This window comes from Equus caballus, chromosome 10, assembly GCF_041296265.1.
Source record: "Equus caballus isolate H_3958 breed thoroughbred chromosome 10, TB-T2T, whole genome shotgun sequence".
Taxonomy (NCBI): Eukaryota; Metazoa; Chordata; class Mammalia; order Perissodactyla; family Equidae; genus Equus; species Equus caballus.
The window spans coordinates 35,692,352-35,708,946 of record NC_091693.1 but is presented as its reverse complement, the minus strand read 5'-3'; the positions used below and the strand labels follow the sequence as shown (position 1 = coordinate 35,708,946).

General features: G+C 39.6%; 1 protein-coding gene across 4 annotated transcripts in view; it reads right to left on the bottom strand.

Moving 5' to 3' along the window:
• The window catches only part of MTO1 (mitochondrial tRNA translation optimization 1), a 29,143-nt gene extending 27,910 nt beyond the window's left edge, over positions 1-1,233 (bottom strand). For 2 of the 4 annotated variants that reach the window (XR_011422536.1, XR_011422537.1), the window contains exon 1: positions 889-1,233. Coding sequence is in view for 1 of the 4 variants with exons in the window: in XM_023650652.2 (XP_023506420.1) it covers positions 889-1,105 (217 nt within the window). In the remaining 3 variants the exon portion in view is untranslated. The remainder of the gene's footprint in view (positions 1-888) is intronic. The other 2 variants (XR_002810819.2, XM_023650652.2) reach the window with 2 other exon arrangements.
• Positions 1,234-16,595: the final 15,362 nt, after the last annotated feature.

Sequence of the window (16,595 nt, the reverse complement as noted above, 5' to 3'; positions counted from 1 at the left end):
TCTGTATTCTCACATTCATTCAACCTTCTAAGCCAAAGCAATCTTTCTTTGCTGAAACCAAGTAGAAATACTTGATGCTTCACCATATCAAATTACCTTAGGAACTTTGATTTTAAGATAGAATTGTCATTGAGTAAGCTTATCTATAAAAGTTATTAAAATATCACTGAAAATTCTTAAAAAGAAAACTTACATATTCCTTTGTTGGTAAAAGAATATGAATATAGGTTTTGATGGGAAAAACCTTTATTTCTGACAGAAGTACATTACTTATACTCTTTAATGATCTTAGTTCAAAAATAGTTTTCTGTTCATTATATTTTTTTTATTGAAAGGTAGTACCTGGTCTTTATTTTTTTAAAAATGTAAACGACACTGAAATGTATAAGAAGCAAAGTGTAATCTCTTGGGTAATCATATAGTCGCCCCAAAGAACTGCTGTTTGCACTGTATATTTCTCCACAGTTGAAAGCTGAATGGTAATTTTTAAAAAGTATTTCAGTACACAAGCAGTGACTTATTCACAATTTTTACAGAACAGTTAATATTTCAATAACTTCACTCTTAAGAAAAATGCAGGAGGAAAAACATATGCACGCATAATTTACAAGATAACGTCACTAGCATCTATCATGATGCTACAAAACGGTCTTGCTTTAAATTATGGCATTATTAGAATTATTATAGAATGCAACAAAAAGTAGCATCATTCTTCAAAAGAGCTTCACAAAATCTGATAAAAACACAATGGTCGTTTAATAAACGATTACCGGGCGCCCCATGCCCGGGGACGCGCGCCCGGCGAGAGCCCCAGGGCCTGCGATGCCGCTCGGCCCGGGCGCGGGCAGGGGCGGCGGCGGCGGGGACGCGGCGGCTCGCGCTCCTCACCGATGGCGTCCGCGCGGTGCGTGAGCAGCAGGGTCCGGGAGCCGCACCGGGCGGCAGCGGCGGCTGCCTCGGCCCCGGCATGTCCTCCGCCGACGACGACCACGTCGAAGCGCGGCGTCCCGGGCGCGGCGTTCTCCCCGCTGAGCCGGGCCGACGGAGGGTGCTGTTTGGTGAGGGAAGCCGCGACCCAGCGACCACAGCCTCGGAAGGAGAACATGGCTGGAGAATGGCAGCGTCTGCCTCTGCAGCTGACAGGACGGAGGCCCAATCCTCTGGGCTCGAGAGAGCGTCTTCAGGGCGCCGCCATCTTGCTCTGACGTCACGGCGTAGCACGTCTACGCCCAGCGTCGCCGCTATCGGCGGTTGGGCGCGACTTTTCGGGCAGAGGGCGGTGGCCCGCTGGCAGGGCTCTTTCTGCGGCTCCACCTCGGTCATCTTTTGTCTTCTGGCGAGTTGCAGCCCTGATCGCCAGTTGGCCACCTGCAGGCGATGATTTTGATCACTTTGGCTTAGCAGACTGAATTTCCTGGTACACGATCTCCTTGACTTCTGCTTGTTTATGAAGACTGGAGTCTGGATAGGAATAGATCCGAAAGGAGTTCAAATACCTATATTTGTGGGTGACAGATTCATGATGGCTCACCAGAGGAATCGGGCGGTTGAAGTTATATGTGTCGAAGAAAATAATCCATAACCAATGTATAAATGAAAATTTGGGTGAGTTTATTCCGAGCTTAAATTTTAGGATTATAACCCGGGAGAGTCTTTGCACAAAGGAACAGAGCACTCCAAAGAAGTGGGGGTACATAGGGCGGTTATATACCCTCAAAGAGGGTGTTTCACATATGATTGAAATGTCCCTCCCACAATAGTCACAAGATTGCCCTGTCGGCACAGCGCTTGATGGACACAGCAGGTAGTGTGTCTGCTATCTTGGTGGGCGTAGCAGGAGGCAAGTCTATTGTCTCCAGCTGGGGCGGTCACAGGTGAGCACAGCAATCAGTTTCTAGCCTAAGGAAAGATGCTTAATCCTTAAGGAGACGCCAACGTTGGGAGGGGGAGGGAAGTTGCACCTTTACCTGAAGGGCCTTTGTTCTTGCCATAGGGAAAATCTAAAGCAGATATACAATGCATGCTCAACGGCCCCAGTCAGGCCCTTTTGGAAAGACAAGGTCAGGCCGAATTAGGTTTATATCAAATGGCTTCCTCATATTCTCCAATATATCCTATTCCTTGCCATTTTTATTTGACATTTCCCCCTTTTGATCTCTAATCTTTCGGTAGAAAGCATTGATGATCAAAACATTGTCCTTCAGCGCCAGGGTGGTTGCTGCGTGCCCTGGGTCCATCATGTCCCTCGGTGCTAGGCTTTTATCTCATTATTTGCCTAGTCATCCGCGTTGGGGGGAAATAGTGGACAAGCATGGAAGTATATTTATTAACAGAGGAAGCATTTCATATGTTATGTAATTAATTTAGATTGTTGCACAAACATTGCATATGCGCTTTTCTATGACACCTTGCATTTACATTGTATATGATTATAGAACAAGTACAATAACGATAATAACAGCATTTTTGAAAGGATTAGTCTGAAATGAATTCTTAGTCATGGTCTCTATCAGAAAAGGAAATTTGTCCAGGGTTATAAGATCAACCATCTCAAGCCATCGAGCAATCATTACTCTAGTTTGTATGCTACTCTTACAACACTGAGTAAAGAAAACAACAATTAGTTTGAATATTATGACCAGTACAAGGATTCCAATAAATAATAGAAATAGGAATTCCAATCCGGATCGCAAAAGGGAACTGATACTGAAAAGGGAGCCAACCAAATAAATCTAAGTGGGTGCAGGATTCACATAAGACATCCATTTGCTTCTTCATGTGCTTTAGCAGAGATGACACATTAGAAGATTCATCACGTACAAAAACACAGCATTCAGTCTGAATAATTGTATATGTACCACCTTGGGATGCAGTAAGAATATCTAAAGCCATTCTGTTTTGAAGGACAGCATTTTGCATTAAAGTTATTTCGGTATTTAATAAGGCTATTCCTGCTTGACTATCATTAAGGGCTCCTTGAGAAAATTTAGTCAGAGCTTCCATATGTAATAACAACATCTTTTAGCCCCAAAGAAGAAGCACATATAGCTGAAAGTATAGCCATACCAGTGGAACACTGAACAAGCCCATCTGGCCTTAAAGATAGGGAGATTGGCAAGAGGTTTTAACTCAGCCTGACTCCTTCCCTGCTTTTAAAGGAAACTCAGGGTGCAGTGTTTTAGCCACCCAGGCAGTAGCCAAGACCAAAGATTTGTTCCACATAACCATTGAGTTCCATTAGGAGTCACTCGATAAATTCCTGGCCTTCAAGACCAGTCTGTTCCAAATTAATCACTTTCTTTAAGTATAATAATATTCCAAACAAATTATAAAATAGGTATACAGTTTAAGCATAACAAATGTTTAAATGGGAAGATATAAGGTTGGGGATACAGGCCTAGTCCGGAGTCTTGGGACAGCTGTCTACAACAGATGTCGTCGTCTTCTCCTCCTGGTTTGGTCCTTTTCGACAGGGCTGCGAACAGTCTTATTTGATGTCTCTTTCAATAAATAAATTCTTCAGGTTACAGTCCAAGATCCTTAAGTTCTGGGAGCTCTGTGAAAGAATCAGCTACCAATCTTTCATTTTACTTTAAGTACCTCAGTAAGACCGTGACAACAATGTAATATATCCCTTAAGGAAAGCTGGTTCATATATTTCTTCATCTCATTGCATAGGCTGTTTTATTATTATTTCAAAATGAGACAGCTGATGTTTACAAAAAGTATAGATCTAACATTAAGGAGCACTAGCACAAGACCTTTTGGCCGTGAGAGAGTAAATGCTTCTGAAAGCTTGCCATTTAAGTTCTAGTTGTGCCATTAGTTTTACCAGTCCTGAGGATTGGGGATGGTAAGCGCAGTGCAATATTGGCCAAACATTACAAACAGATTTGAGTTCCCCAGTCACTATGTAACTCAGTAGGAATTCCCCAAACAGGAATTATTCTCTCTAATAGTAATTTACCTACTGTTAAAGCCGTTGCTCTTCTGCAAGGAAAGGCCTCAAAACAATGTGAGAACATACAGATCATTACAAGATATATTTATCCTTGAGATGGTGGCATTTGGACAAAGTCCAATTGTCATACCTCAAAGGGTCCCTTAGGAAGGGAAAGTGGACTCGTGACTCATGAAGTGGCTTCTCTGGATTATACTTTGGGCATATAGCACAAGTAGTAGAGGCTATATGAGCCACTGGGAGAAAGTTGCCAAAAGTATTAATTTCCCCTTTTGTTGCAACCTACATATATTATTTTTCTTCTTCCGTGGTGATTTCTTAAGCCTGTAGAAGCAAATCTTTTTACTGGATTAACCACCCTTGTTTATCATTTAAGTAAGACCCATTTGTAAACCAAATTAAACAATAGAATGCAGTCGTGGTCTTCTCCCCTTGTGATGTTGGAAGCAACATAGCTGATGCGGGGTCGGTGAGCTGAGAAGTCAAAAGAAAGGTTTTTTTTTTTTTTTTTTTTTTGGACTCTTTCAAGGTCTGGCAGTAGTGCTCTCCCATCTGGAGAATAGCATGGGGACAGGACCTATGGGCAGGAGGAGCTGCTGCTGCAAACATGGGTTGACAGTAGAGCTAAATCTAAGGCATAGGCATGTGAGTCATTTCTTTACAGGACAAAGGAAAGAATATTTAAAAAAGTTAAAATGGTATCAGTGCAGGTGGGGTCTGGCTATTGGGTGGTCCTATAACTTTCAGATAAGAATCAAATCAGATTAAGTGCCAGAAGCCACCACCCTAAATACTATCTTTAGCTAAAGACAAAGGAGGACGTTGGTGGTGGGGAGAGTCAGCTAGATGAGGTCACCAGACAAGCACAATAAACAAGACTTAAGTCCTTGACACCCCCATTAAGAGTTTCTAGAGATAAGGTCTTCCCCCGTTCCTCCTGGTGCAGAGAGGGAAACACCCACAGATGGAGACTTCCTTCACAAATGCAAATGTCTCTTATCAAAGGGCAAGCAATCTCCACTTCTCAGAGTCTCCTCATCTGCAATTTTCAACAGTAACCAGCCTAAAATAATCCTCATCAGTAGCAAGGTTAAAATAGTGAATAATATTTACCTACACAATATAACCTGAGGTTTATTATCATTTACTTGACAGTGCTTCTCATGCAATTTAGCATTCCAAACAAGCCTAACTAGTGTCCCTCCTTCATAGGAAGAGAGAACAAACTTCTTTGAGAAGTTTCAGGGGCCCTCTGAAAATCCCCAGAGAAATTCTCTTCCTTCATCCAAGTCAAAGGAAAGCCTTTATTCAGGACTGGACTATTTGTTTGAGGGAGAAGCTTGTCAAAAATATCAAAAGATTTTTAAACACTTAAACAAGATCAAGAGGTTGCTGATCTTGTCATTGTAAAACAAGGGTCAATGAAACAAGGCTCATAATATTTAATTAAAGTGACAACAGCAAAAAAAAAAAAAAACCTTAATAGAGAGACCCCTGTCTTTTTGCACCTAGGAAATTACCTTAACAAAGCATAGATCTTCTGTAAACTTACTCAGAAGGAAAAAATCTTTTATAATCTCTTTATCAAGAGCAGACTAAGAGTTTAAGAAAATTATCCTTTTAAGAGAGAGAGAGCCAAATTCTAATTTTTGTACCAGTTTACTTTTTTTTCATATTAAAACCCATTTACTTAATTAGATTCATTTCAATCTTAGCCAACTTGACCAGGTACAAAACTCTTTTCAGAATTTCTTTCACAAACCTTCTACAACTTTCTTTTTGCCTTCAGAATTTGTCCCATGCCTTCTCTCTTCCCATCTAGTACATTAGGACAAATTTATCTTCCTTAACCAAGCAAACAAAAATATTTCCATTCTTTATACCTTCTTTACTGAAAACTTACATTTTACTTTCCTTGAATACAGAGCTGTTTTCCTTATTAATTTCCAGTAGCTTTAATCACATACATTAGAACTCTTTAACCTTTTAACAGACCATAGTAAACACTAAAAACTAAGCAATTACGAATTGTCTTTTATATCAACATTCTAAACACTTTTCATAATTTCTAGAATCATGCCACTTTACAATAAAACACAAGGCACACTTTCCAATAGACCCAAACACTTTTAGCCTCTTTGCAATAAGAAGCCAAAAGTAGATAAACTTACATTTAATAATTAATGTCTAATATCTTATTTGGAAATTACCTAGGTACTCAACGAATTTTATCCTTCAAATTAACCTAGCAAAACTTCAAAATTTCGAGTTACCAAAAACATTTTGGAAGTTATTTTAAATACACATACCATAAACTATAATTATTGCTAAAAGTTTATCTATAAACTCATTTCATTTATATCTAAACCATTTGTTCCCAATAATGATGTTTAGACTACCCATAAAAACTTTGAGACATTAGACAATTTTAGCTATCATTTAAAGCTATTATGCTGACAAATTTCTAACAGACAACATGAACTTATTTGACTAGTAGACCCAGGCTGCATATTTGCATATGCAGTGCTAACTCTGGAGGACATATCCAAATACTTTAATCAAACCAACAAACTTAAACTTTCATTAACCAAAGATTAATCCATATCATCTTAACTTAAAAGACATTGGGTTAATTTCTATTACATTTAGAATTTATGTAAGCGCTTACTTTAAGCCAATTAAACAGAGCTCTTAGTTTTGGCCATATCACCCGGGGGTAAAAATACCACACACATATAGACACACACAGACACAGAGCTTCCACAGCTATCTTTTTAAAAATCACTCCATGAGTCAGGTACAATAATATAAAGCTCCGTAGCTATGAATCCAAATTTTGTTCTAAGCCTTTTTACTAATATTTGTGGAAAAGACACTCAAGATGCTAGATTTTTTCTCGGCAAGGGCACGCTTATGACCTTTCCCCTCTTTTTTTTTTTTTTTTCCTTCAGTCTTAGGAATTAGTGATGGGCTAGATAGTAGTTCCTGGAGAGGGGAGATGATAATCCTTTTTGAGATAAAGGCACTGGGTGGAATCTGAACTGCCCTCTTGATTTCCCAGAAACTGGATTGTAACTTGAATGACATTCTAGGTTGATCTACCTGTCCAACTGCATCATAAAGGCACAGACAAACTCCTCAAGTTTTCAATTTTACAGAAGGTCCAGGTTCTGGTCAGGTCCAGCCTGAACTTAACCTCGACTTGGTGACAACAGAGGAGATGATGAACAAAACAGACTTAAAGAAAGCAAAAGAAGAGATCAGACCTCACCCTCATGGCCTCTTCCAGAGGGTTATCAAGATAAGAGTCACACCACAATTCCCTTGCTGGGGCACGCTACCCTAGCACGACAGTTCACAGAATAAATCACAGGTCTCCTACCCTCATAACCGACTCAGTAGGTGACTAAAATACTCAATGAGTTAACTGTCAAGAGAGGGCACCCCACTTAGGGTTGCTGGGGTGATCAGGCCCAGAAACCCAAAGTTGGGGCTCCCAGGGGTGGAGCCTTTGACTCTTTAAAGATTTCTGTGTTTCCCAGTTGCAAAGCTCAAAAGGAGACGAAAATGGCCATTGTACCTCTAAGAGAGATGAAGACATTTGGGTTACTTCTATTTAGAAAAACCTTTTCTAAGCGCTTACTTTAAGTCAATGGAATAGAGCTCTTTAGAAAAGAAGGAGATGAGCTCTGAGATTCCAAAGGCAGCTGCAGAGGAGATGGAAGGGATAAGCGGGCTGGGACGGTTTCTGACTTCTTATCCTTTTTTTTAAAAATTCAGATACAGTCTCTGCCAATTTACGGTTAGTCTCTTGTAAAGAATTCACTTTATCATTATTACGTTTTGAAGCCTCTCAATGCCAATCATAATAATCTTCCCATTCTTTTGCTTTAGTTTTAGAGCCGGCTCTTTCTACTTGTGCGCGTAAATACAGTAGCTTTGAGATATCGAACGTTCCCCACTTTGGCCACTTAAGTCATTCTTAGTTAATCCTTCCCATTTTGTTAGATACTTGCAAGCATTGTTTACATACAGGAAACCAGCTGGAGTTCCATTGGGAGGTTGTCCATCCGGGAGCTGGCCGGATTTAAAAGCAAGGTTTTCCCATTTTCTTTTTGCTTGTCTGTTTTTTTTTTTTTTTTTATTATTTTAAATAAAGTCTGAACAACTTCTAAGGACAGTGTAGTGGGTCAGAAGTGTGCTGCTTGTCAGTGTTACTCCCTATAGAAAGGTGGTAAACACTCTCTTACGTGCCTCGGTTTTTCCTCCGGCACTCTAAAACCACCGTGGGGCTCGGTGCGCGGGGTGACCAGCCCTTATGTGCGCGTCCCCGGACGAGCCTGTAATTAATTACCGTGAATGAGAGTGGAGTTCCCTATGGGACCGCTGCACGTCTCGAGGATTGATCCTCTGACACTCCCACTGAGGTCCTTAGTCACCTAAGGGTGCCTTTTGGTAAAGGTCGGGAGGAGCAAGTGTCCCTTTTCTTCGGAGCTGAACACGGTCAGTCTCTCATTTCTCTATCAGGCAGTTTGTTCAGACTTTATAAACACAATTCTTTCCAATTTAAAGCCAAATTAAAAGGACAACCAACCCAGCTCACTCCAAGCTCCTGTAAGCCCCTGCGGCTTAGGAATTCTCTCTAGGCTTTCCTCGACCTAGGAACTGTACCGGTACCCCTCAAAACCTCTAGTCTTAAGACCTTACCCAGCTCATATAAACTCTTGGACCGTCAACTTAAAGTAAGGAGGTCCGGGTTTCAGGAGAACTCACCAAGGTCACCTGAAGAATGCAGTGATCCGGGGGGCTCAATGGGCCCTTATTGGTACCGAATGCTGGTTCAGTGTAGATTCCAGGTGGCCTCCGGTGGGTTTCTCTGAAATCCTGCCGCGACTACACCAAGAACTGTCGACGAAAATAATCCATAACCAATCTATAAATGAAAATTTGGGTGAGTTTATTCTGAGCTTAAATCTGAGTATTATAACCCGGGAAAGTCTTTCCACAAAGGAACAGAGCACTCCAAAGAAGTGGGGGTACATAGGGCGGTTATATGCCCTCAAAGAGGGTGTTTCACATATGATTGAAATGTCCCTCCCACAATAGTCACAAGATTGCCCTGTCGGCACAGCACTTGATGGACACAGCAGGTAGTGTGTCTGCTATCTTGGTGGGCGTAGCAGGAGGCAAGTCTATTGTCTCCAGCTGGGGCGGTCACAGGTGAGCACAGCAATCAGTTTCTAGCCTAAGGAAAGATGCTTAATCCTTAAGGAGACGCCAACGTTGGGAGGGGGAGGGAAGTTGCACCTTTACCTGAAGGGCCTTTGTTCTTGCCATAGGGAAAATCTAAAGCAGATATACAATGCATGCTCAACGGCCCCAGTCAGGCCCTTTTGGAAAGACAAGGTCAGGCCGAATTAGGTTTATATCAAATGGCTTCCTCATATTCTCCAATATATCCTATTCCTTGCCATTTTTATTTGACACATGTCCAGCCTTTTGGAATTGATGTTTTTAAAGCCTTTCTTAGAAGGCCATTGTTTGGATAGTGAACAACCCGTGTGGCGGTTTGATTGTGCTGATTATTAAAATCTATCAAATACATCACTTTGTCTTATTACGTTAATAAGAAGCGTTCTTTATACACAATTTAAACCTTAAAAGAATCCATAACTTCCCACATGCCTTGCAGTCCTGCCCCCTAGCATTTTGTTGTTAATGCTGACAAATTGAAATGGCAAGCAATAGGATATATTGGAGTATATGAGGAAGCCATGTGGTATAAACCTAATTAGGCCTGACTTTGTTTTTTCCAAAAGGGACTGACTGTGGCCATTGAGCATGCATTGTATATCTGCTTAGACATTTTGAGATAAAGGTGCAACTTCCCTCCCCCTCCCAACGTTAGCATCTCCTTAAAGATTAAGTATCTTTCTTTAGGCTGGGAACTGATTGCAGTGCTCAGCTCATCTGTGACTGCCCAGCTCGAGGCAACAGACCTGCCAGCCTGCGGGGTTCACTGAGACAGCAGGCCTATCTGCTGTTTCCATCAATTGCTGTGCTGACAGAGCAGCCTCGTGACTATTGTAAAAGGGACATTTCAATCATATGTGAAACACCCTCTTTGAGGGTATATACCCACCCTATGTACCCCCACTTCTTTGGAGTGCTCTGTTCCTTTGTGGAAAGACTTTCCCGGGTTATAATACTCAGATTTAAGCTCAGAATAAACTCACCCAAATTTTCATTTATAGATTGGTTATGGATTATTTTCGTCGACAGTGCCTCCTAGGGTTTTTTCCTTCTTCTTCTTTTGCTGAGGAAGATTTGCCCTGAGCTAACATCTGTGCCAATCTTCTTATTTTGTTTTGTTTTTTGTATGTGTGTTGCTGCCATAGCATGGGTAACGAGTGGTGTAGGTCCTCCCAGGATGAAACATGCAAAGCCGGGCTACCGAAGTGGAGTGTTTAACCACTAAACCACAGCAGGTGCCTCCTAGGCTTTTTTATACATATACATGTTATGTATACATACATGTTACTACTATTTTGGACATATAATACTGTGACTCCTTTGTTTTTCATTTTGCTTCTTTTTTTAGCTGTATTTTTTTTATTGAGGTCATACTAGTTTCTAACAGTGAAACTTCAGTTGTACATTATTGTCAGTCACCACATGTGTGCCCCTTTACTCCTTATGCCCACGCCCCAACCCTCTTCCCCTTTGGTATCCGTGTGTTTGTCCATGTGTCACATGTCTTCCACATGTGAGTGAAATCATGTGGGGTTTGTCTTTCTCTGTCTGCCTTATTTTGCTTAAACATCATACTTTCAAAGTCCATCCATGTTGTTGCAAATGGGACGATTCTGTCTTTTTTATGGCTGAGTAGTATTCCATTTAACAATGTATTTTCGACTCTTTCAATGCCAGTATATATGAGTCTACCTCACTTTTTAGTGTTATATAGTATTCAATTGTGTATGTAAACCATAATTTACTTAATCAACTCCAATTTCTGGGCATTTGGATTGTTTCTAATTTTTTGCTATTATGATCATCATTGTATATATATATTTTAAAATTTATGGGACTCTTTCTATAAGTGAAAATACTGGGCAAAAGAGCTCTTCAAGGTTTTACTTTTCTTTTAAATTTAACTTAATCTTTTTTTTTTTTGAGGAAGGTTAGCCCTGAGCTAACTGCTGCCAATCCTCTTTTCTTGCTGAGGAAAACTGGCCCTGAGCTAACATCCATGCCCATCTTCCTCTACTTTATATGTGGGACACCTACCACAGCATGGCTTGCCAAGCGGTGCCATGTCCACACCTGGGGTCCAAACCGGTGAACCCCGGGCCGCTGAAGCGGAATGTGCACACTTAACTGCTGCACCACCAGGCTGGCCCCTTCAAGGTTTTAATTTTTAATAGATAAGTGATAAAGTAACTTTCTAGAAACTTTGTGTCATGTTGCACTAACAGTGTGTAACATTATTTTTTCACACTGTACTCAGCATTGGATTTTAATTGTTTTAACAATAAATATATATTTGATTTTTTAATGAAAATAGGATCATACTATATACATTGTTTAGTAATCTATTTTTTCACATAATAGATTATCATGGTCATTTTCTATGACAATAAATACAGATGTATGTCATTTTCTGGAGCTACCAAATACACTATTTTACCAATAAATATTTTATTTTGTTGCAGTCACACTGGTTTATAACATTATATAAATTTCAGGTATACATTAATAATATTTGGCTTCTGTATGGATGCGTTGTGTACACCACCGAAAGTCTAGTTGCCATGCGTGCACCTACATCTCCTCTGGTAACCAATAATCTGTTCTCTTTATTCATGTGTTTGTTTCTCTTCCACATATGAGTGAAATCATACAGTGTTTGTCTTTCTGTGTCTGGCTTATTTTGCTTAACATAATACCCTCAGGGTCCATCCATGTTGTTGCAAATGGGACGATTTTGTCTTTTGTTAATAGCTGAGTATTATTTCATTGTATATATATACCACATCTTTATCCATTCATCAGTTGATGGGCACTCAGGATGCATCCATGTCTTGGCTATTGTGAATAATGCTGCAATGAACATAGGGTGCATAAATCTTTTTGAATTGTTGATTTCAAGTTCTTTGGATAAATACTCAGTAGTAGGATAGCTGGATTGTATGGTACTTCTTTTTTTAAGTCTTTGAGAAATCTCCATACTGTTTTCCATAGTGGCTGCACCAGTTTGCATTCCCGCAGCAGTGTATTAGGGTTCCCATTTCTCCACATCCTCTCCAACATTTGTTATTTTTTGTCTTGGTAATTACAGCCATTCTAATAGGTGTCAGGTGATATCTCATTGTAGTTTTGATTTGCATTTCCCTGATGATTAGTGATGTTGAACATCTTTTCATGTGCCTGTTGGCCATCTGTATATCTTCTTCAGAAAAATGTCTGTTCAGATCCTCTGCCCAGTTTTTGATCGGGTTGTTAGTTTTTTTGTTGTGGAGATATATGAGTTCTTTAAGTATTTTGGAAATTAACCCCTTGTCTGATATATAATTTGCAAATATTTTCTCCCAGTTGGTGGGTTGTGTTTTTGTTTTGTTCATGGTTTCTTTTGCCTTGCAGAAGCTTTTTAGTTGGATGTAGTCCCAACTGTTTATTTTTTCTTTTGTTTCCCATGCATGGGTAGACATAGTATTCAAAAGATGCTGCTAAGATTGATGTCAAAGAGTTAGTACTTATAATTTCTTCTAGGAGCTTTATGGTTTGAGGCCTTACATTCGAGTCTTGAATCCACTTTGAGTTAATTTTTCTGAATGGTGTAAGATAATGGTCTGCTTTCACCCTTTTACATGTGGCTGTCCAGTTTTCCCAACGCCATTTATTAGAGTGACTTTCCTTTCTGCATTTTATGTTCTTGGCTCCTTTGTCAAAGATTAGCTCTCCGTAGATGTGTGGTTTTATGTCTGGGCTTTCAATTACTTTCCATTGATCTGTGTGTCTGTTTTTGTACCAGTACCATGCTGTTTTGATTACTATAGTTTTGTAGTATATTTTGATGTCAGGGAGTGTGATGCTTCCAGCTTTGTTCTTTTTTCTCAGGACTGTTTTGGCTATTTGGGGTCTTTTCTTGTTCCTTATACTTTTAGGATGCTTTGTTCTATTTTCATGAAGAATGTCTTTGGGATTCTGAGTGGGATTGCCTTGAATCTGTAGATTGCTTTAGGTAATATGGACATTTTAACTATGTTTATTCTTCCAATCCATGAGCATACAATATCTTTCCTCTTCTTAATGTCATGTTCAATTTCTTTCAATAATGTGTTATAGTTTTCCATGTACAGGTTTTTCAACCTCCATGGTTAAATTTATTCCTAGATATTTTATTCTTTTTATTGCAATTGTAAATGGGATTATATTCTTGACTTCTCTTTCTGCTAGTTCATTATTAGTGTATAGAAATGCAACTGATTTTTGTAAGTTGATTTTGTACCTGCAACTTTGCTGTAGTTGTTGATTATTTTTAATAGTTTTCTGATGGATTCATTAGAGTTTTCTATATGTTGGATCATCTCATCCACAAACAGCGAGAGTTCTACTTCTTCCTTTCCAATTTGGATACTTTTATTTCTTTTTCTTGCCTAATTGCTCTGGCCAAGACCTCCAGTACTATGTTGAATAAGAGTGGTGAGAGTGAGCACCCTTGTCTTGTTCCTGTTCTCAGAAGGATAGCTTTCAGCTTTTGACCATTAAGAAGGATACTGATGTGGGTTGTCCTATATGGCCTTTATTATGTTGAGGTACTTTCCTTCTATACCCATTTATTGAGAATTTTTATCATAAATGGATGTTGAATCTTGTCAGATGCTTTTTCTGCATCTATTGAGATGATCATGTGGTTTTTGATCCTCATTTTGTTAATGTGGTGTATCATGTTGATTGATTTGTGGATGTTGAACCATCCTTGTGTCCCACTTGATCATGGTGTATGATCCTTTTAATGTCTTTCTTTATTTGGTTTGCCAATATTTTGTTGAGGATTTTTGCATTTATGTTCATTAGAGATAACTGGCCTATAATTTTCCTTCTTTGTATTGTCCTTGTCTGGTTTTGGTATCAGGGTGATGTTTGACCTCGTAGAATGAGTTAGGAAGCTTTCCGTCTTCAATTTTTTGGGATAGTTTGAGAAGGATAAGCTTCTTTGAATGTTTGATGGAATTCTCCAGAGAAGTCGTCTGGTCCTGGACTCTTGTTTTTTGGGAGGTTTTTGATTACCATTTCAATCTCTTTACTTGTGCTTGGTCTATTCAGATTCTCTATTTCTTCTTGATTCCGTTTTGGGAGGTTGTATTAGTCTAAGAATGTATCCATTTATTCTAGGTTATCCAATTTGTTGCCATATAGTTTTTCATAGTATTCTCTTATAATCCTTTGTATTTCTGTGGTATCCATTGTAATTTCTCCACTTTCAGTTCTAATTTTATTTATTTGAGCCTTCTCTATTTTTTTCTTAGTGAATCAGGCTAAGAGTTTGTCAATTTTGTTTATCTTCTCAAAGAAGCAGCTCTTAGTTTCATTGATCTTTTCTATTGTCTTTTTAGTCTCTATTTCATTTATTTCTGCTCTTATTTTTATTATTTCCTTCCTTGTACTAACTTTGGTTTCACTTGTTCTTCTTTTTATAGTTCTTTTAGGTCTTATGTTAGATTGTTTATTTGAGATTTTTCTTGTTTCTTGAGGTTGGCCTATCTTGCTATAGAGTTCCCTCTTAGTACTATTTTTGCTGCATCCCTTAATAAATATTTGAAAATCAATAGCTTGAGCCTTTAATTAGGGAACCAGAGGCCTACATTTTCAATTTCACTAATCTCTCATGTGGCATGTTTTTCAATGAGACCCAAAGATAAGGTGTTTAGACAGGGATAGGTATATGATTAACTTGATTTCTGCTGTAAAAGATGGTAAAGCTCTTCTTTATGATGAAGTTAGCCTTTTACCTTTGTGTTGGGGATCCCAAAGATTGTCCTCCAGTTTAACGATAAGCTAGAAGGGCTCACAGAACTCAGAAAAGCTGTTTTATTTATGGTTGTGGTTACCTACAGTGAAAGGATACAGATTAAATTAAGCAAAGGCAAAAGACACATAGGGCAGAGTCTAGAAGCCACCAGGCATGAGCTTCCAGTTGTCCTCCCAGGGGAGTCATACAGATAGTTCTTATCTTTCCTGGCAATGACAAGGTATTGCCAACCTGGGAAGCTAGCCCAAGCCTTGGTATTTAGGGCTTTTATTGGGAGTCTCGTAACGCTGTGCCTGCATGACTGACCTTAGTTACTCAGTCTCCAGCCCCTCTAGAGATCAGACTGATACAGCATGGCCCCAGGGCTCATCATAAATCAGATTGTTTGTATAAAGTATCTGGCATGGCCCAAAGTCCCAGGTATATACAAAGACAGTTTTATCAGGCAGGAGATTCAAAGGGCTTAGAAATTATGTCCCAGGTGCCTATCAGAGGCCAGTTGTTTCTTTGGGATGTGCAGAGTTTGAACACCATAAACGTGCTAAGTTAACCCTTTACTGCACACCCTTTTTAAGAGTCAAGGTAATAATAACTGGTCTTAAGTTGGACTGTTTTATATTCTTAATCTTTACCTCAGGCTTGATTTTTCTGTTAAGAAATGATCTACCAAAATTACAGGACACCTGGAAACACAGTCTCAAGGGCCCTGGATTGTAAAAGCCTTCTTTTACTACCATGATTACAGAAAAGAGAATTTGGAAGAATAATAAAGTACATGTCACCAGGAATTTGGGGGCATTATAAAAAAATTTAAAGAACAGATAATTTAGTTGTTACTAAATTTCTTTTCCTTCTATACTTAATTTCAAGTTACTAGTTTCTACCAGTTGTTGAGTAAGGAGAAAAGTAGGAAGTCAAATCTCTGTTTCTGAGAGGCATATCGTTTCACAGGCAGTTCAGGCAGGGGACAAGCATCAGAGGAGAAAGAAGGTCAACTACAAATTAGTCGATTTTACTACCATTTTGAAGAAAGGTTGGATTTACAGAAATGAATATTCTCAGTCCTTGTCCTACAGACAGGGCTTGCAGAAGGGTCAGCTGCCTTGTGTGTGACCCTCAGGACCCTCAGGACCCCATGCAGCTATATGTAGGCCAGGCAGGAATCTTAGTTTCTCTGTCCAGTAAGCTGTAGACAGGTTATGGCCAGGCCATGGTTGCAAGGTCCCAGAGGGACCACTTTCTGGGCCTGTAGCTGGGATAGGCTCTTTCAGATGCTCTTACACCCATAAAGTGACCTTTCCCCCGTCAGCCTCCTTCCACTTTTCCCACTATGCTGGAAATTGCAGGAAACCTCTTCCCTCTGCAGCGTTCCTCCAGAACCTCTACTGAGAAAACCTAATGTAGTGGGCACTTTAAAAGAGAATTACATTGTTTTAAGGAATTCTATTGTTTATCAGAGAGCATATATTGAAGGGCATATTTGGAGCTGAGAGGCAATAAGTTGATAACTGACACATCATCTCTAACATCGCAAGCTCCAGCCACACTTGCTGTTGTTTGAACTACTAGGCATAGTGCCACCTTAGACCCTTGTATTAG